Genomic DNA, 20,383 nt, shown 5'->3' on the forward strand with positions numbered 1-20,383 from the left:
AAGATCTGTGTCAGGGACTGTGAAAGATGGCATAACAAGGTGAACTGCTGAGAGTCAAAAGGGAAGAGAAGCCAATAAGGAACCATCCGGTGTGTAACAGAAGGTGTCAGTGCCTGTCCCAAATGCCTGAGCACTCACCATTCCAGCACTTGCCACCAACAGGAGTCCTACTGCAAGCACCTTCCTGAGGCTCTCTCTCTGCTTGAAGTGCTGTGGAGTTAATGCCCCTGGGAGCAGCTTTCAGCTAATGGTGAATAGGAATCAGAGGATGCATACCCAGCTTCCTTGCTCACCAGAGAAATGACAACTGAATATTTGAGTTACCCCTTGAGTGGAGCAATGGTTTCCATACCATCCGAGGCCGCCAGTAGAAGAAAGCATAGTTGCCCACAGTGGTATGAATGCACCTGCATAGGCCTCCTCTTATTTTACATACCCGCTTCCCTACTAGTGCATCCTAGAATCATCAGTTAAATTCACATTGTTTCCTTAGAGTCTGCTTCTGGGAGAACCCAGCCTAAAGCAAAGCATTTAACCTTTTCCTCCTCCTTAGAGTGTTGGAAGGATACAACACACACCCAGCAGTAAACGTAGCTCACTACAGTAGTGATTCTTTTTTTTGGCTGTGCTGCATGGCATGCGGGATCTTAGTTCCTTGCCCAGGGATCGAACCCGCGCCCCCTGCAGCGGAAGCATGGAGTCTTAACCTCTGGACCACCAGGGAAGTCCCTACAGTAGTGATTCTTAAATGGGGCTTGGGAGGGGTTGGGTGGTGGATATTTGTTTAAAATGGGTTCTCCTCCATTGTGATGTGACCCTAGGGTGGTTGAAAATCATTGCTTTAGATATGAAATGGAAATGTCATCTAGCATGTCTGTATCTCAATAAAGTTACCACAGCCTATTGGCTTTATAGAGCTAGAAATTCCAGTTTTGTCAGTCATGTGCAAAAGGGTCTGATTTATTATACCCAGACTCCCAGAAGACATGTTAAAATCAAAACACACACCAACTTCTAGTGCTCATTATAAACCAGTAATTTTCAAATATCTGGTTTTGTAATTTCTCTGGTCATTTCATCTCTTGGGCTGGGATATATGTGGGGAAACAAATTATCAGAAGTATTTTGGGGAGCACAAAACTAAGCAAGGAAAATGAGTTGGATCTTAATGGTTAATGGCATTGAGCTATGGCTGTATCTACTCCAGAGACCAGCAGTTCAAGTCTTAAATTGAGATACTTCTGCTTTGTGCTGCCAGATTCTTGTTCTTTGGGTTTTCTTTCCTTGACTTCGTGAGTTTGGCTTTTCTTTTCTGCTTATGATGTGGGATACATTATTTCTTACTCATTTTAGCTCTTGAGTTCTAGGCCTTCCTCACTATTCCCCCTTGGCTCCCCCTTACTCCAGCTTTTGAAATTTTTCTAGACCTTAAACAACCTCCAAAACTTCATTAGTGGCAGAAACATTCTGTCTTCTCTTTCTCTGCAACATTGAGGCTATTCATTATTTTCCTCTGTTCCCTATTCCATTTAAGTGGGTGCAGTTGAGTTTTAAAAGTTGAAGCTGCTGTTTGAATTGTTCTGATCCTCTCTTGCTTTTGGACTAATGCTTTTGGCTGAATCATATGCCTACCTGGCTATAGCAGTAAGATGTAATTCATTGAACGTAACAGAAAACCTAACTCTAAGGGACTTTAGTAAATAAGGGGATTTATATTTTGTATATATAACAAGAAGCCCTGAGGTAGGGTGGCTTTAAGGTTCTAGTTTTCTGCTCTGCCATCCTTAATGTGTCCTGTCAGCTGCTCCCCTTGTGGTTGAAAGGTGGCAGCTACAGCTCCAGCAGGTGAAGAGGGAGGGTTTCCTCCTAAGTGTCTCCTTTATTGGTAGGCAGCCTTTCTCAGAAGCCCCTCATAGGCATCTCACTGGCCAGAATTGTGACACGTGCCCTTTCCTAACTCCACCTCTCTGCAGGGTAAATGAAATTGACTTAGAGTGATTAAGATCTATACTCCTTGGGCTGCGGATTGTGTATCCTTTCCTGGGAATGTGGCCTGAAAGGGGAAGGTGTATACCCAAATAAAAGTCAGGGAGTTTAGGGTCTGCTAAGAACTTCCATTGTACGGACGAGTCACCTTCTTCAGGAGCAAGAATATTCTACCCAGGAGCAGGCAGCATAGCTAGTGACTGAATCCCCAATGCCCCCTCCAGAGGATATACAGTGATTTCTGCTCCAGAGGTGAAGTCTGCACTTTGGCCATCACCCAAACAGTGGACACAACCTGGACCAGGACTGGCCTGCGAGATGCATGACCTCATCCACGGCCCCTCCCGTCCAAAGGTTTTCAGCCCCAAGGGGTCCAAGAACTAAGGGACCAGATTGTTGGGACCCAAGGGGCCTCTAGGAAGAGGGCAGGTGCCTTTTTTTTTTTTTTTTTTAAATTATTTATTTATTTATTTATTTATTTATTTTTTATTTATTTATGGCTGTGTTGGGTCTTCGTTTCTGTGCGAGGGCTTTCTCTAGTTGTGGCAAGTGGGGACCACTCTTCATCACGGTGCGCAGGCCTCTCACTATCGCGGCCTCTCTTGTTGCGGAGCACAGGCTCCAGATGCACAGGCTCAGTAAGGCAGGTGCCTTTTATCGGAGGCAGAGCTGGGATGGGGCAGTCAGATGCTCCAGCCCTGGGCACCAAGCAAGGTCCACTGGACTTGCCACCCTGTGCCAAAACCCTGCAGGATCCATGTTCTCAGCCCTGCTTTCAGGCAGTAGAGGCCTCGACCGTGACGACCTTTAAGGCCTCCACTGGCTATGAGCCCAGTGCACATTCATGGTCACCTCAATCTGGTACAAGAATAGGATGTCTTGTCACCCAATCCATGAAAGGGACATCTGACTCACAGGAGATTGTGAACTGGTCAGCATGGTTCTCTTGGTCAGATACTATTCCTTACCTTTTTCTCTAGAGACTTAATCCCACTGCTTGCTTCAGAAGTGAAAATTTATGTATGTCTCTAGAGAAGGTCATCCCATCTGTCTCCCTCTAGAGGCTATAGTTAGATGTGTAGATATAGAGATAGGCATAGAGAAGAGAATGGAGGGGAGCTGTAGAGACAATGTAGATGAACAATAGATAATATATTTACATAGATCCATACATATAAACATGGAGATACAGATATGCATATAAATGAAGAAGTAAATTATGGACCCAAATATATAGTTTTCCCTTCACAAATAATCAGACTTGTTTTCATAAGTTGGAGAACTCTGTCCACATATGTGTTTGAAGTACAGGAAATATACTAGGACCTCTCATCTCTGGCCAATTGAGAATCATGTGGGGGAACAATTTAAAAATCAAACTAGGCATGGTTTCAACACTGTCAAATAATTATATCAGATTTTTTTTGTAGATTTGTGCCACTAATACCTGCACATACACGTGTGAGTTTTAATTCCCTAAGTGGTTAATGAAGATACAGCTCATATTAGGAAAAATAACTTGTGCTGAGTGTTATTTGGCCGTAAATACTGATGTTGGAATATTCTGGCACTTGTGCTTCAGTGTATAAACATCTAGAGAACTCATGCATGTAACGCACCCAGATACCAGAAGGATGTCCACCTCACGACTATATTTGTGCAAAACTGGTATCTTTGTAGAACTAGATGTATGCATACTGATCGTCTTTCAACACCTTCATATGGAAAGTAAACAAAGCAAATATGACAAAACAGAAAGCAAATTGATAAAATGAACAAAAGTGATATTTTTTAAAGACATTTTTATTGCCAAGGTAAACCCACATACACCAAAATATGTTTTCAGAATTTACCTTTTCAAAAGAAGGGGTTAGACTGGGAATGAGAATGGTTATCCCAGGTTTTAGATGAACATATAATGTATTTATAATAAGAGGAGAAATATTATGGACATATATATATACATATTTGCAAATATATACAAAAAACTAAAAAAGTGGAAATATTAGCATCATTAGACTATGTTCAGTGATGATACAGTATTTCTATTTTAATTTCCTTGTAATTTTTTGTATGTTTTAAATAGTCAAAGTAAAAATACACTTCTAAGTGAAGATTACTCAGTATTATGGATTTGTCCTAATCCATTTAATCATTCCCTTAATGCTGGATGCTGAGGTAGTATCTAGTTCCCAATTTAAACCCTCGGAGCTTTGGGGAAAAGCTCACTTTTATGAGCTCACATCATCAGGAAGTACAACATCCCTTCGTTTTCTACACAATGAACTAATTTCAAGTTTGCCCTCTCATGATGCCAGGAGGGAAAGAAGTTCTAATATGTCCCTCAGAGATCTATTCTCACCTGAGTTAGGTTACAGTTTGTGGATTTTCCAGACTGTGGAAGACGTGGTGATTACAGAGAGAAGGTCATATTCGTGAGTAAAACACTTTTTTTCTGTAAGAATTCAGCAGACATGTCCACCACCTAGTGCCCATGGTGCTTCCAGAGGCAGTGTGGAGCTTGGAAACAATCCTTCACTTAGTGGAGTACAGAAGATAACCACTGCCCACAAGAAAAACAACCTCCATGTGGGTTTCCAAGTGGTTTTTCCTTCCCCCTGCTTTAGTTTTGCCTCTGACAGGATGACTTCCTTATTCATTGTTCTTTAAATTGCTCTGATCTGCATCAAAAGAAAGGAGGCCTGGATCAGGTTCAGTATGCTGTCTTCTTCCTCCTGAAGCTCAAGCCCTGGTGAGCTTTGCAGAGTGTTCAGAAGAGCCTGAAAATCCTGGAGGGTCCTCTTCCTGTGGATCAGGATCCAAAAAAGTTTGTACCTTTTACTGACAATCTGTGGATGGCAGGAGTTGACCTAAAGGCTTCTTGAGGTTTCTATATACTGCTGGTGTGGTTGGCTGAGGGCGTGAGATGGTTCTCCAGCTGACTGTGTGTGCTGTGGCCTCCAGTCTGCTTCAGTGGGTCCCTTTTTGAGGACCCCACTCTGCAGTCGGAGCCTGGCAGCACTCATCCCACCACTGCAGAAACTGAGATATGTCCACCTGGCTCACATCCTGTGGTGGTGGTTTTTTGTGCTCAGCTTGAGGCTGAGAATAGTCTGCCAACTGCAGTACTCCCATGTCAGTCTGTTCTTGGTGATCCTGGCGTTCTTCTTGGTATTGGGGCCAGAAAGGGTACTGAGTATGTGGGTCTCCTCCCATAGTCAGCAGTACTGGCACATAATTCCCAAGTGTTAGAGTAGAGGGAGAGTTCTCTCCTCTCTGCACAGCCTGCATGGGCTGCATCATGACACTTTGTCCTTGGATCACACAAGGGACAGAGGATACGTGGGATGGGAGAAGAACAGGTAGAAGTGGTTGGTTCCTGCTGAAAGAACTGGAGGAAGGAAAATGATGAGATCTGCCTGGGAGAGTGCACAGGTCAATTTCGTGCTGCTGAGCTGTCAGACCAGGTCTCCCATTTGGGCCGTCTACCAAGGAATTCACAGTCTCACTTCTACTCTGCCCAGGGTACAGAGATCTTGGGTCCTGAAACCACATCTCCGTGAGAAAAACCGGAGACGTGGACATCATAAGACAAGCGATTCTGGCTCTGTTCTCAAACTGTGTAAAGCAAAGGGCCTATTATATAGGCCCAAATCTCAAGAGGTGTGTGTGTGTGTCTATATACACACATACAAACACATAGATTTAGGTCATAGCACATTCAGCAATCAACTATAGATGAATTGAAACTGGCTAAAAAGGCATGTGCTTTAGGATCCACCCTTCAATTTCAACGATGGATCAGGGAACAAGGTCTCTTGACGAGGTTGACATTTTCCTCCTCTTAATCAGTGTGTGCACAGGAATACATACCTTGTAAACGTGTATAAATCTGAATAAGGGTTAATAAACACAAGTAAGTGTTCATGAGGGTCATTGTGCTGATAGACCTATGAACATGCTTCCCAGTCATGAGCGTTGAATGTATATGGAACCACTATCCCCATAACTTACGTAGAAGAAGGTACTAATGAGGGTGTTTTTGTTCCCCTATTTGACTATGCTTGTAGATTTTTTGGGGGTGTTAAAAGTGGAGGAAGGAGAGATGGGCAGGATATCTAGTTGGTAGAGGCCAGGAATGCTGAAAAACACTCTACCTGGCATGGACTGCCGCTCCCAAGAAAGAATTATCTGGCCCAAAATGACAGCAGTGCCAAGCTTTAGAAAACCTAACAAGAGTGTTCTCAAAATAGGCATTAACTTTCACATTTTCCCAGTTTTGCTGCTGGTGATTCTGAATAGATGCACCACTGACAATTTGATTAGAAAATTCTTCCTTTTGCAGGAATGTGACTTGCAATGCCAGGTGTTTACTATCCCAGGCCTTTGTCCTTGATTGCTGTGGTAATCTAGGTTAGTCAAGGTTTTCCAGCAACCACTCAGGGTAACATCGTTTAATGGTTTAGGGATATTTGCTGCCATAGACATAAAACTTACTTGAATTCTCGATTCTGGAATGCCTGTTTGGCTAGTGTTTTCCTGTTTGCAATATCAAAGAGTTGGTTCCTCTTGAAGGCTTGAACTAGAATGTTTGATTGAGATCTTGGAACGGATGTGTGGTCTTGTGTGGCTCCTTTTGGTAAGTATTCTAAAAGAGAACGCAGGGACAAAAGGGTTTTTAGGACATTTTTGCATTCAAGCTGGAAACACAAACTTGGGAAGATAGTGCTGACCTCTTACTCCCTCTGAATCCCCCTGAGATGACAGAAGAGGAGGATGTTGCCCTGCTTAGAGCAGCAGGACCAAAAAGTCCAAAGCCTTTCTTGCTCAGAACCTGTCTGTCCCAGCCACTGTGGGACCATGCTTATATTGATGACCTTAGGTTACCCAGAACAAGCTGTAACTGGCTCCAAAACTAAGGATTCTTTGTGGAGAATTTGGACACAACATGCAGAATTGATTCCCCTCTCAATGGGACCCACTGATGAACTGCATTTGGACTGGTGGGTTCTTACCTTGAGTATAAGGCTGAGGCTGGTTCTGTCCATGGGTTTGGTCTTCTCCTAAGAAGGGGCTGAACCCCAGTCGTCTCTGTCTTGCTCTGTGGTTTTTAAACCAAATCTGAGTGGGAAAAGACAACGTGAAAAGTCATGTAACTCAGTCTGTGTCATTCCAAATATCAATGCAGTTAAACAAAACTAATTGATCAACTGCTCTTGGGATAATATCCCTAAGAGAAAGACGATGTATTATCTTGGGATTGATGCTATTATTAGCATACAATTCAGGACAGTACACAATTTGCTCTCAACTCAAATTAGCATTTCTTGTATGGTTATCCTCAGGGTATCCAAAATAAATTTCCCTAATTTAAGAAAAACAGTGTAGTTCTCTCAAAGGAAATCAATCTCTCTCTCTCTCCCTTGTGTTGTATCAACTTTTCATTAGAATACCATTTCATAATACACAATACATATGGGATTGATCTTAGAAAAGAATTTCTTTACGTAGGGCAGTAGAATTAGCCATAGTCAAGAGCAGGACTAACTCACCCACACTTCCTCTTACTTACTTCATCCCAGTCAGCAATAGATAATGAAACTCCTAGGGACCCCATATATCTTGCTTTAAAACTATTATCACTAACATAACCCATTGTATTCTGCTTGTTTCCTCATTACTGGAGTTGGCATTGCAAGGTACTTTCTAAGTATTTCTGAGTGTTTTATTTTGATAATTTGATAATTCATGGTAAGGTTAGGGTGTCAATTATAACCAATATCTGATGTAGCACTCATATCCCAGGCATTGTGCTAAAACGTTATATCTATTCTTTAAATTAATTAATAAAAATATTTTCCAATAAGAAGTCTTAAGCCCAAGTGGAAACTGGAAACTGATGAGTAAGTTACTGAACACAGTTGCAGAACCAACCTCATCCTACATTGTTTCCTGGACTTGCCATCCTCCACCTCAGTTCAAATGGGCCTAGTACCTCTCATGCAGCCAGTCACTAGATAGTCCCCCAAAGTGCACTTTATTCTGGGATTTGGGAAAACTGTTTCCTACACCTAAAACAAATGCATTAACAAAAGAGGAACTTTTCTTCTCCCCAGCGTCGCCTCAGACTGATGCCCTTATAGCCCTTATATATAGTGACTTATTGGAGACTATTTTTTTATTATTATTTTTTTAAATTTACTTATTTATTTATTTATTTTTGGCTGTGTTGGGTCTTCGTTTCTGTGCGAGGGCTTTCTGTTGTTGTGGCAAGCGGGGGCCACTCTTCATCGCGGTGCGCGGGTCTCTCACTATCGCGGCCTCTCTTGTTGCCGAGCACAGGCTCCAGACGCGCAGGCTCAGTAGTTGTGGCTCACGGGCCTAGTTGCTCCGCGGCATGTGGGATCTTCCCAGACCAGGGCTCGAACCCGTGTCCCCTGCTTTAGCAGGCAGATTCTCAACCACTGTGCCACCAGGGAAGCCCTGGAGACTATTTTTGATAACAAAAATCTGAACTCGTTATTCTCCTCTGAAAGCACCTTTTTTATTGACCTTTATTGATTTCAATACTGTTTCAGTTGGTATAATTGTATTATTTACAGCTATCTCTTTGCTGACTGAAGAAATCCAGTTTATTTTTATTTTTACATTAGTAGTTCAATTCAAAATGATACAATATGGGATTTTATTTCATACACTCCTGTGTATGAATCACATTTCAGATATTAGTGAAAAAAAAAGAAAAAACTAGCTTGAGAATTGGGAATTTACATGAGTGCTTACCCCACAGTTTCCTCATAATTACATATTAATCATTATTCTGCAGTATATATTCCAGTACTTGATACCATATCATTATCATAGTGATCCAATTTCCTATATTCTCTAAATCTCAAAAGTTGATTTAATTATCTCCAATTGGGAGACCCTCAACAGTATATTCTTTTCTCCAAGAGTGAATACCCCCAACCAATTGGTAAAAGAAGTAACAGTTTTCTACCACTGGTAAAAGAGGTAATTCTTGTTTTTATTTTGTTTTAAATATTATTTAACAGGAAAAACCTTTGGGAAACATACCCAGCATAAGAGAATTGCCTGCCAGTGCTAAGCTTGGCCTTTCTCTTTACCTTGAACCTGACAGATAATGAAATAGAAAACTGATACTTACCTGAATTTTAGATTCTGGAATGCCAATTTCCTTGGCCAGTTGTTTCCTGCTTGCTTTTTCAGGGTAAGGGTCATGTTCAAACCATGCTTGGAGGATATTCTTTTGACTCTGGTTGTAAATAATCTTGCCTTGCCAGGTTTCTTTTTGTAATAGTATGTCTGATGAAGAGAAAATGGGGAGAAGTATGAAGGATATGTTTATGGATTAAAAACTGGGTGAGCATATATCTTATTTCAGGTTGAAAGTCTGTAGATCCAATGATTATTCTGTATTTTTACTTTAGGGATATACCTAAAGTCATTCTAAATTGGGAGACATGGGAATTCCCTGGTGGTCCAGTGGTTAGGACTCCATGCTCTCACTGCCAAGGGCCTGGGTTCAATCCTTGGTTGGGGAACTAAGATCCCACAAGCAGCCCAGCGTGGCCAAAAGAAAAAATTGGAGACATATAGGTCAAATATATATATAATAGAAAAAATGACAATCTGTCATCTCTGAGTTACCAAAGGAAGAAGTTACTAGAAATCCACAAAATTACATGCAAAGAAAATAGGAGTTAGGAAAATAAATGGAAATAAATGAAACAAGTAAAATATGAAAAACATTAAAAGGATAAATAAAATACAATACACAAAACTGTTACTTTATGATAAAATACATTTAAATAAATATAAAACGTTAAATTATTAGATATAAACTAAATGTAAAATATTATGTATTCCATATATATTTTTCTCCATTTAAAGTGTTAACTTTAAGACTTTTGAAAACCCACATATGGGACTCACGGCTGTCTCTTAAATTTGAAATTGCATTCTCTAACTTCAAAGCACCCATCAATCCCCTGATACAACTTATCACTGCAAAATAGCCCCTGCTTCAACAATCTATTCCTCTAATCATAACTGGGATTTTACTTTTTATAAACTCTGGAATATAAACAAAGCATGTGGCATTATCAAAGAAGAGAGCAAAACACAGATGGGAATTTACCACTTGCAGTGCTGTTCAAATCCATCTTGGGAAGAGGTATCCAGATTCTGCAGAGATGAGTGGACAACTAAGCAAGACACAGGATTTATAAACACCCAGAGCGACCCACCCATTTCTTCAATACCCTCCTATTTAATCCCTTCATTAAATATTTAACACTTTTCAGAAGAGACTTGAAGTAATCAGGTTAAGAGGAAATACAGATTCTACCAGATTCTAATTTTGCATCTATTATAATATCTCCCCAAATATGACTTAGAATCTGTGCTTTCTACTTTACATAGTACATATGTATGTATCAATATATAGTATAATATATGCTTTGTTCTCTATAATTTTTAGTATTCCTGTTTTTTAATTATTTTGGCTTGATGACATTATTGTAATATTAGATGGATATTCCTATTCACTTTGTAGGCTCCCTGTTTTCCTTAGCCCTTACTGAAACAAATTTCTTTCCATTATTGTTAGTAAGGTTTATGTGTTACTTTGGCTGTTCTATATTCCACAGTTATAAAAAAAAACACTGATCTAGGTGTTGCTGTGAAGGTATTCTATAAATTGATTGAATTATATAATCAGTTGGATTTAAGTAAAGGAGATTATCCTCGATAATCTGGGTGGGGCTGATGCAATCAGTGAAAAGTCTTAAGAGCAAATCTGGGTGCATTCCTGAAGCAAAAGAAATCACGCCTATGGACAGCAGCTTCATCTCCTGCCAGAGACTTTCAGCCTGCCCTTCCAAAGGGCCTGCCCTTCCAAAGACCTGCCCTAGAAATCTCATTCTTGCCTAGCCAGCCCCCACAATTGTATAAGCCATTTCCATTTAATAAATGTCTTTATTTGTGTATGTGTATGCATGTATGTACACACACAAGTATGTATATAATTTCACAAGTTCCCTATGTGACTTGAGTTCAGAACGCTACTGATTCTGTTTCTATGGTTGAACACTAAATGATACAGATGTTGGTACTGAAACCGAGCAGGACCTTGTGGGGCTCCTGGGCAAGGAAGTCTTTCAAACAGTTGCTAATCAGGGAAGGAAGGGGATGCAGAGACAAGGGAGGAGCGGCCAAGAAACACTAGTGCAGCCTTGGGGCAGGGTCCTGGTTCTTCAAGGGATACACGTAACAATATCTTTGAGCTCTTTATAGAACTCAAACCTCCAACAAACCGAAGATGTTAGCATTCTTCATTCCACATTAAAGAAACCAGAGAAGTTCTTTAAGAGACCACCTGAGGCCAGATTAAAGGAGTGCAGGCCCTGCACACACCCTAATCCTTGGGGTTGTTAATGGTAAATTGAACCATTGCTATAAAACTCCTCACCAAATCCTCCTGGGTTGGGACACTCAGTTTTTCAGGGCATGAGCCTGCTGTGGTCCCCTTTGCCTGGCAAAGCAATAAAGCTATTCTTTTCTACTTCACCCAAAACTCTGTCTCTGAGGTCTGATTTGGCACTGGTGCACAGAGGCCGAGCTTTTGGCATCGGTACTGGAGGTAGTTCTATAAGAATAGACTCTTATAGGTATATGTTTGTATATATCATATATATACATATATACATACATTTATATATAAATATAAATATAAAAAATATATCTATATATTTGGGTCACTGACAAGGCAAAGAACTAAAACCATCCAAAGTAGTTGCTGAGGACAAAGGAAATATGAACTGATAGTGGAAGTGTTGCAGGAAGGGGGGGGACCCCTTCCAGGGCCTGAGAGTGGACTCTTGTCTAACACTTGGACATGCATTGTCTAACGCTTGGACATGCGTTGTCCAAGGAGACACACATGCTGACAAAGCAAAAGACTTTATTGGGAAGGGGCACCTGGGTGGAGAGCAGTAGGGTAAGGGAACCCAGGGGAACTGCTCTGCCATGTGGCTCACTGTCTCAGGTTTTATGGTAATGGGGTTAGTTTCCAGGTTGTCTCTGGCCAGTCATCTTGATTGGCCCATACTTCGTCTGACTCAGGGTCCTTCCTGGTGGCGCACCCATCTCTCAGTCAAGATGGATTTCAACGTGAGGGCTTCTGGGAGGTTGGCAGGACATATCATCTCCTCCCTCCTCCCTTTGGCCCCTTCTGAATTCTGGTTAGTTGCACTTCATTCTTTATCAGGACCTCCTACTGTGAGACAACTCAGGCAAGCGGTTATCATCATACCTGGCCAAGGTGGGCAGTTTTGGTCAACGGTTCCCTAACAGAAGAAAAGTTAAAAATACCAGCTATTACCATGTGACCATTTGCATAAATGAGGATATACTAACTATGAGGATTGCATTATGAATATGTTTGTATAAATATTAACAAAATATTTTGCTTTCTTCCTGCTGTTATTCCTTGATGATCCAATATAAGATGTATTAATAATAGTTAACATTAAATCACCGTATTTAAGGAGCATCAAAAGAGAAGTACTCACATCAGCCAAGGATGTTGCATCCTCTTTGGGGAAAGGATTAGCATGTTTCTCTTGTAGGCATGATAGTTGCACCATATTAGGCAGAAATACCACTTTGTTATTATCTTTATTTGGAAATTATTTATGGTTTCAGGAGATGTGTATGGTTTCCAGGTTGACAAGGTGTGGACAGAGTTGGTCAGTTTTGTGTCAGTATGGCTAGGCTACAGACCCTAGTAATTCAAACACTCACCTACTCAGCGTTTCTGTGAAGGTATTTTGTAGATGTGATTAAAGTTCATAATCACTTGACTAAGGGAGATTATCCTATATAATCTGGGTGGGCCTAAGTCAATCAACTGAGAGGCCAGAAGGACTGAGTGAAGGCTTCACTGAGAGGAAGAAATTCTGCCTATTGATAGATGCATCAGCTCTTGCCCAAGAGTTCTAATCGGCCCTACAGATTTTAGACTTGCCAAGGCTTCTCTGCAGTCACATAAGCCAATTCCTTGCAATAAATCTCCACATACACACTGATTCTGCTTCTCTGGTTGAATACAATCATCTGATACAATTATTAAATTATTTACTTTGAAGTGATGACTTTAACAAGAAAAAAATATATATGTGGATTTGTCATGGGGCTAGACCATGGGTGATGGAAAAATTTATTGAATCCGGAAAAGATGGCAACTGTAAATTTTACTGCTGTAAATTTTTTTTGGTAAACGTCAGCTGTGAAAAACTGGAAGGCAGGAAATGCAACAAATACTCTATGCCTTGACTTAAAGACAACAGAATATCTCTGTCAAGACTCATGTGCTCTTGGCTACTATTGCCTTGGGAACATCTAGAGAGAAATGAGCTCAGAAAGAAATGTGTTCCTTAACAGGAAAAATGGAAGGGGATAGAAAGATTGTATGAACTGCAAGATAACGTGTACAGGCAGACTTTGTATCATTTATATGAGGAAATATGAACTTGGAGACATATTTTCTAACAAAAAGTTTACACAGTTAAAAAAAAGCAAAAATCAAACCTGGGTTGTGGCTTAAAACCTTTGGTTTAAAGCAGTGATTGCATTATAACTTTTACCAATCATTCTTCTATTATTTAAGACAGCATTACTATAAACTGCCACCAGAAAAAAAATGGTATGTGCTTTTGCCACAGACACTGATAAGCTCAAGATATTTAAGATGAGAAACAGAAAAATTAGGCACAATGAATTGGGGGATGGGCTAATTGCACCTGGAAATAGATATAATTAGATAGGTTAATTCGTCTTTAATTGTGTGTGTTTCCCTTTGTTGACATATATGTGTGCGATTACCAGAAAATTCACATGCTTTAACTAAAAGAAACTTAGCTTGCATAAAAACAATATTTTGTGTACTGCACCTCCTCATATTATACCCAGATGGTAAAACCCTCAAAGAGCTATAGCCTCTAATGCCCCTACAAATGAGGCCAAGCAACATAAAGGACATCCAAGTATCTGGTGTAGGGACTTCATCTAGGATCAGACATTGACCTAACTAGGGGGAAAAGCATTCTCAGCTAAAGGGAGCTCTTCCTCAAAACATCCCCCCATCTGAATCTTGCTGTTGCTACATTTCAATGGGTGCAGTGTCCCTCCTCTTCTTCCATATCATGAGAGGATATTACGTTGATCCAGTCCATGTTCCAGCTGGCTCATAGCATGGGCTTTTGTTCTTTGATATTTTGATGAGGAAGAGTTATATCTGGATGTTTCAGCTGCTTTGAGTGTGAATGGAGGTGTTGGGCTTTGAGTCCTGTGTTTGGAAAAATCTTTCATACTGTGCCTGGTGGAGAAGGGTAAGATTATTCTGTGTACTTTAGGGATAGAAGCCAATAATTTTGACCAAATAGATGGACTGCAATATAAATAAATAAATAAATAAATTTAAAAAAAGTCATTTCTTTTTTTAAAAATTTTATTTTTTGATTGATTGATTTTTGGCTGTGTTGGGTCTTCGTTGCTCTGTGCGGGCCTTCTCTAGTTGTGGTAAGCGGGGGCTACACTTTGTTGCGGTGCGTGGGCTTCTTATTACTGTGGCTTCTCTTGCTGCAGAGCACGGGCTCTAGGCACGCGGGCTTCAGTAATTGCAGCATGTGGGCTCAGTAGCTGTGGCTCACGGGCCTTAGAGTGCAGGCTCACTATTTTTGGCTCATGGGCTTAGTTGTTCCGCAGCATGTGGAATCTTCCCAGACCAGGGATCAAACCCGTGTCCCCTGCATTGGCAGGTGGATTCTTAACCAGTGCACCACCAGGAAAGTCCCGTGCAATATATTATATAGGGACTGAATATTTCATGGCACCAGCCCAATCAGGCCATGTCTTCCAAAAGGCTTATACTTTCCAAATTGTTGACTTCAGTCTTTGCCTTGTGATTTCTTTCAGCCAGTGAAATATGAATGGATTTAATGAGGCAGCGTGCGCCATCTCTGAGCAGAATCCTCCATCTTTTGGGGTCATCATTCTCTTCTCACTACCATGCGCCTTCTTGGTCTTAGATAATGATACCATTAACCTGAATCCCAGAAGGATGAGTGAGAAATAGGTGAGTCATTAGTGTTTAAGGTAACTTATTACAATGACATAATTGAGACTAAGGTGATGGATATACAAATTTGCTTTTTGTATCTTTAAGTTCTATGACCAGAGTTATCTTTTTTAAAAAAACAATTATCTGAACATTTCCAGAAACCCATTTGTTATAATTTTGTTTAATAGCCTCCCCCAACACTGTTTTTTTTTCAACTGCAGTAAATTTTTGTGAAATTTAGAAGGGCATGAAATCCATTTTCTAAATGAAGAATTCCAAGAGACTTGTCCTTGTGTCAGGTGTGAAGCCTAAGGAGGTAATGTACATAGGACAGGACCCACCATGATGAAAATCATGGGAAGCTGTTTGCTCAGGTGGTCATCTGATGTGCAGAAAATGAAGCAATCTCTTGGATTTAGGGGATAGAGACTCGGGATGTTGCCTACGTGTGGGAGAAAAGAGTGAATCTATCCAACTGTTTCCTTAATCCTGGAGAAGATGTTTATTTGTACTTTAGGAAGAAAGTAAAACAATGACCTTTCTGGATTTAATTACCCAGATTTTAACCTATTTGTTTATTAAAAAATGAAGACCATTCCGCAGTCTTAGGGCCAATATAATGGACGGCACTTTGACTCAGAATAACTATGACAGCACAGGTTTGTACCCCATCAGAGAGGGATGAGATATGCCAACCCTTGTAGTAGATGGGACAAAAGGGATGTCAAGACAGACTTTCTTCTGACAGTGGGTGAAGCATGTGAAAAATAAAGGCTGTCTATCCCAGGGCTGCACTCATGATTTCACTCTTCCATTTGTGCACTGCACTTTTCCAGAACCACAACCTCCACCACTAGAGGCAGTGGCCCTGTGGTTTATGTGTAAATCAAGGCTCTTCGGAATATGCAACCCACTCTTGTTCACTAAGAGACCCTCTCTGCCCTACAGAAGAGGCTCCCAGCTGTCCCACCAGCATAATGCATCGTTACTACAACTGTTGCTTTACTCAAGCTGCCCCATTGGGGTGAATTAATGATGTCCTTTCTGACATCCCACACATATATGCACATAATTCTTACATGCACTGATGTCCACAGATAAGGGAAGCAATTGTCATTTGACCACATATTTGTTGTCTGACCCTAATTATTTCATTTAACTTCTCTAATCCTCATTTAACTCCCTCATCTGCTCTTGTTTCATGGGAGCAGTAGCCTGGAGGGCCTCAACCCTGAGTGAGGACCAAGTAAGAAGGGAAATCTTCCCCAGACTGCCAGCAGGGGTTGCAGCACTCCTCAGGCTCCAGCCCCTCAGGCCCAAGCAGGTGGGGAAGATGGTGCTGTGGGGTGTGCCCACGGTGAGCAGGTCATGCATGGCTGGGAAAGCCCGTACTGGGCAGAGATCTGCAGCACTCAGGTCAGGAACCACAGCGGCAGTGAGGTCCACAGGAGTGTCCTGTGTTTGCAGGACACACTGGAGCAGTTGCAGATCCAGCACTGTTGTGTGCAAGTTCAAGACGGCCTCTCAGTTCCAGCTTCAGAGCCTCAAGCTGGAGCCAGATGCACAAAGAGTGGCTGCCACAATATGTAGTTCTCACTGAACAAGCCTGTCTTCTGACTTCCAATCCCGCTGCAAGTTAGGTGCCAATTTCACCTCAGTCGGAGATAAGTCACTATGGACGGATGAAGCCATGGATGGGACAACATCAAGGCCATGTTTGATGACAGCAAACAGACTAGTTCACTGGAAGGAGGCCTCAGCAGCTGTGAAAATGGCCAGGGGCACTGACAGCCCAGCCTGAATCGGAGACCCACCACCCACCATCCACATACGCAAGAGCCTGTGGAGACGCAATTTCAGAGCCTCCCGGGACACATCATCATCACCCACAGGGCAGCTGGGGTGGATGGCACATGCCAGGATGTGCAGTACTCTGGTGACCCCTGTGCTAAGCTGCTTTCAGGAGGGGCTACCCCTGCCTCCCTAGGTTTTACTGCATTTACTGCATCCCTAGGTTTCCCCCCATGGCCTTCAACCTCTGTCCCCGGAAGTACAACATGACACTGAATGGTAAACCTATGATGCCCCTGACATGGAAGCAGGAGGGACCTTGGGCTCAGGACACGTGCATGGGGCCCAAAGAAGATCCAGCAGGGGCGCCATGTTTTGGGCGCCTCAGAAAACAGGGGCAGCCAAGGACTAGCCTTTGAGGCAGCTGCAGTCACCCAGCATCTCCCTACATTTCTCATGTTCTCATGATGCCATCCTCTGCCACACAGAGACAGGCAAATGTTCCAGAAGCCAAGGCAGCAGCAGCCTTGAGTCCCTGGAAGGCTCTGAGCAGGCCAGGGGGAGTCTCCCAGGCACACTGTCCTGCAGGTCACCACTGAAGGAATCAAGCTCTTGGACCTGGGCTGCTGCCCTGCTGGGTGCCCTGTCCCTCCACCACCCACTGCCTGCCCACAGCTCCTCTGTGTTGGGCTTTTGGCCCATGACGCAGGACAGGGGAGCGTTGCCAAGCTGAACAGCACTTCCCTCAGGAGTATGGGGTCAGGCTGGTGGCAGCAGTGACATGGTTCAGTAGCTAGACTTTCTGAGCAAGGGCAGCTCCACCTACTGCTTCAACTCACTTTTATGAATACTGTGGACAAACAAACCTTAGGTGGACGTGGCAGTGGAGCCCAACCACAGTTTCCGTAATGAGGGTGACCAGTGGACCACATGGCCCAGCCACTATAGGAGGAGAGGGAGAGTGGGAGGGCATTTTCCCAGCCAGAATTTTCCTGATGGCCCCACCCCAGTCTGCAGTGGCTGAAGGGATTTGTTCTGACCATTTCTGGGGGCCACCAACAGCACTGTTCCCTGTCCTGCTGCCGAGTTCCTTGTGGGTCCCCCCAAATCCTTCATGGTTTGGAAGTTGTTGCCCCTGCTGAAGGGCCTTATTATAGGGTTTCCAGTTATGCCAGGTGATTTTGAGTGACTTCATGGAAACAGACATTTTCTCTGGATTGCATGCTGTCACAAAACAGGGATAATTCTATGATTGGTATTTTAATAAATCTTATTGGTAGGGAGGGAAACTTGAGCAAGGCTAGAGATGTAATGGCACTCATACTGGTCTGGAGAGTGGATGGTTGGGATTTTGTGGTTTAGATGATGTTCCAATTTGTCTGTTCAGACAGGACCACAAAGTGATCTCGCTTGTGTCTTGATCCATCCTGATTAGAGTGGACTTGCCTAATGTTGATAGTCTATAAAAACAGGTGTGTTCTGCAGAAGAACCCCAAGATGTAACTGAGGGTACCAGCCTGGCTCCCGGATATCAGGACTGGCTTCATTCTTTCTCACACATTTTATGGAGAAGTGGGGGCAGGAGGTGAGTTGGGGAATTACAGCCCATCTGCTGGGTCCTTCGTGGTGTCTGCCTTCAAATACGGGTCCAGGGTAAAGACAAGGAAAAGAAAGGCTTTGTCAGAATATGATGAAGCCACAGTGAGCCTGACTGGGGGAGGAGGGGTACCTGGGCTGATGGCATCCAGGACCTTCTGCAAAGGGAAGAAACCAGGATCCAGCAGCCAGGGAGTCCTGGGCCATCCCCCTGAGAACCACCTCCTTTCCATTCTCTTATGATGTCTGACCCCTCCCTTCCTCCATCAGGAATAGATGTCACTTTCCTCCCTTCTCTCCAACTATCCTCCATCTGTTGCTTCCCCCTCCCACTCTCACATCAGCCATCTCAGCCCTAGAAACTGCTTAACTGTCTGCCCCACAGGGCTGAGGGCTGGAAATACTGAGGCTCCCTCACTGCCAGATGCCAGCTTGGAGGGGGCAAGGGAGAAGCAAAGGGCTGAGCAGTGACCCCACATTCATGTGTTGGAGCGCTTATCCTATAGCACATCTGAGAATATTCCGAGGAGGTAATGAAACTGATGTGAAATAGAAATTTCTATCATGAAAAGCATTTTGCATAAAATATTCACAGTACTGAAAAAGCACTTCAATTTAGAAAAAAGGAAAAAGATTTTAGCTCTTACTCTGAAAACAAGTGTTTAAACCATTCACGATCTAACAGAATAAAATGACACTCTGCTCACTGGGTCCAACAGGAAAGTGTGTGTGTGTGTGTGTGTGTTCACACACATTCTTTTTGATAAACTTTGGGGGCCAAGTTGACTATTGAGTCATTCTCACCTGTGCACAGTGAGCTGACTCCCTTAGAGACAAATTTCCTCATGGGTTTACAGTGCCTCTTCATGAAACAAATCTTGCCCATTCTTTTTTTTTTTTTGTGATCTGAGGGCTTCTTTTCTCCTCCAGGAAGGCATGCCTTCTTTCTATTGCCCAGATTTTGTTCTCAAGCTCTTTACTTTACTTAAGGAGAAGAATGACAAGGAAAGATGTTCATAATTACTGAATGTTAGCATATGAGACTAATTCAACTAATGAGTGGATAAATAAAATGTGGGATATCTATACAATGCAGTGTTATTCAGACATATCAATGAATACACACTATAACATGGATGAACCTTGCAAACATTATGCTGAAAGAAGCCAGATACAAAAGGACACACATCTTTTGATTCCATTTCTATGAAATGTCCAGGATGGGCAAATCCATAGAAGACAGAAAGTAGGTTAGCCGTTTCTAGGGACTGGGAGAAGGGAGAATGGGGACTGACTGCTAATTGATAGGGGATTTCTCTTTAGAGATTATGAAAAATTTTAAAAATTAGCTGATGTTGATGGTTGCACAACTCTTTGAATATATTAAAAACCACTGGATTGCACACCCTAAAAGGATACAGTTTATGGTAAATAAATTATACCTTAATAAAACTGTTATAAAAAAGAGAATAGCTTATAAAACCATAATATAATGGAAAGGGTCATGAAATAGTCTGCCACCTGGATAAGTGAAAGTGCAGAGGAAACTTTCCAAAAACAATTAACATCACAAAATTGTTTAAAATGGAAGTGTAAGTTAAAGAGTCACACACTTTGGTGAAATTTAATGCCATTAGTGTTAACACTTGTCAACATATAATATTGATCACACATTTTATATTAAAAGAATGTAGTTGACTATAACTTGAATATTTATATAAAATACGTTTGACCAGAGAAAAAAATTTTAAATATGCGTTTAATTTTGTGAATAATTTCAATTTTTCAAATGAGAATATTAACTTATTGAAAATTTCAGAAGTATGAAATTAATAATATAATTATGTTGAAAATAAAAGGACATTA

The 20,383-nt window shown here is 41.9% G+C and overlaps 1 protein-coding gene and 1 long non-coding RNA gene across 3 annotated transcripts in view; one reads left to right on the plus strand and one right to left on the minus strand.

Moving 5' to 3' along the window:
- Positions 1-2,637: 2,637 nt before the first annotated feature.
- On the minus strand, positions 2,638-11,419 carry DUXB (double homeobox B). Its single transcript, XM_082437105.1, has 6 exons — positions 10,148-11,419; positions 9,114-9,312; positions 7,002-7,087; positions 6,484-6,634; positions 5,860-5,878; positions 2,638-5,604 (listed from the first exon to the last, which is right to left on the minus strand). Exons 1-6 carry the CDS (start codon positions 10,170-10,172, stop codon positions 4,957-4,959), a joined length of 1,128 nt encoding a protein of 375 aa, XP_082293231.1. The 5' UTR covers positions 10,173-11,419; the 3' UTR covers positions 2,638-4,956.
- A 498-nt stretch (positions 11,420-11,917) lies between these two features.
- LOC309649335 overlaps positions 11,918-20,383 on the plus strand; it is a 126,136-nt gene continuing 117,670 nt past the window's right edge. For both annotated transcript variants that reach the window (XR_014257027.1, XR_014257028.1), the window contains exon 1: positions 11,918-15,145. This is a non-coding gene — a long non-coding RNA (uncharacterized lncRNA). The remainder of the gene's footprint in view (positions 15,146-20,383) is intronic.

The sequence above is a fragment of the Balaenoptera physalus genome (genome assembly GCF_965194825.1).
Source record: "Balaenoptera physalus genome assembly, chromosome: 19".
Lineage (NCBI taxonomy): Eukaryota > Metazoa > Chordata > Mammalia > Artiodactyla > Balaenopteridae > Balaenoptera > Balaenoptera physalus.

What these genes read in the sequence shown, in the direction of transcription:
- DUXB (XM_082437105.1), bottom strand. Translation starts at nt 10,172, where the DNA reads ATGGATTTGAACAGCACTGCAAGTG. An exon ending in TTTGAACAGCACTGCAAGTG is followed by an intron (nt 9,313 to 10,147) that starts GTAAATTCCCAT and finishes TCTCTTCATCAG; the next exon opens with ACATACTATTACAAAAAGAA. An exon ending in GCCTCAGCCTTATACTCAAG is followed by an intron (nt 6,635 to 7,001) that starts GTAAGAACCCAC and finishes GTTCTCTTTTAG; the next exon opens with AATACTTACCAAAAGGAGCC.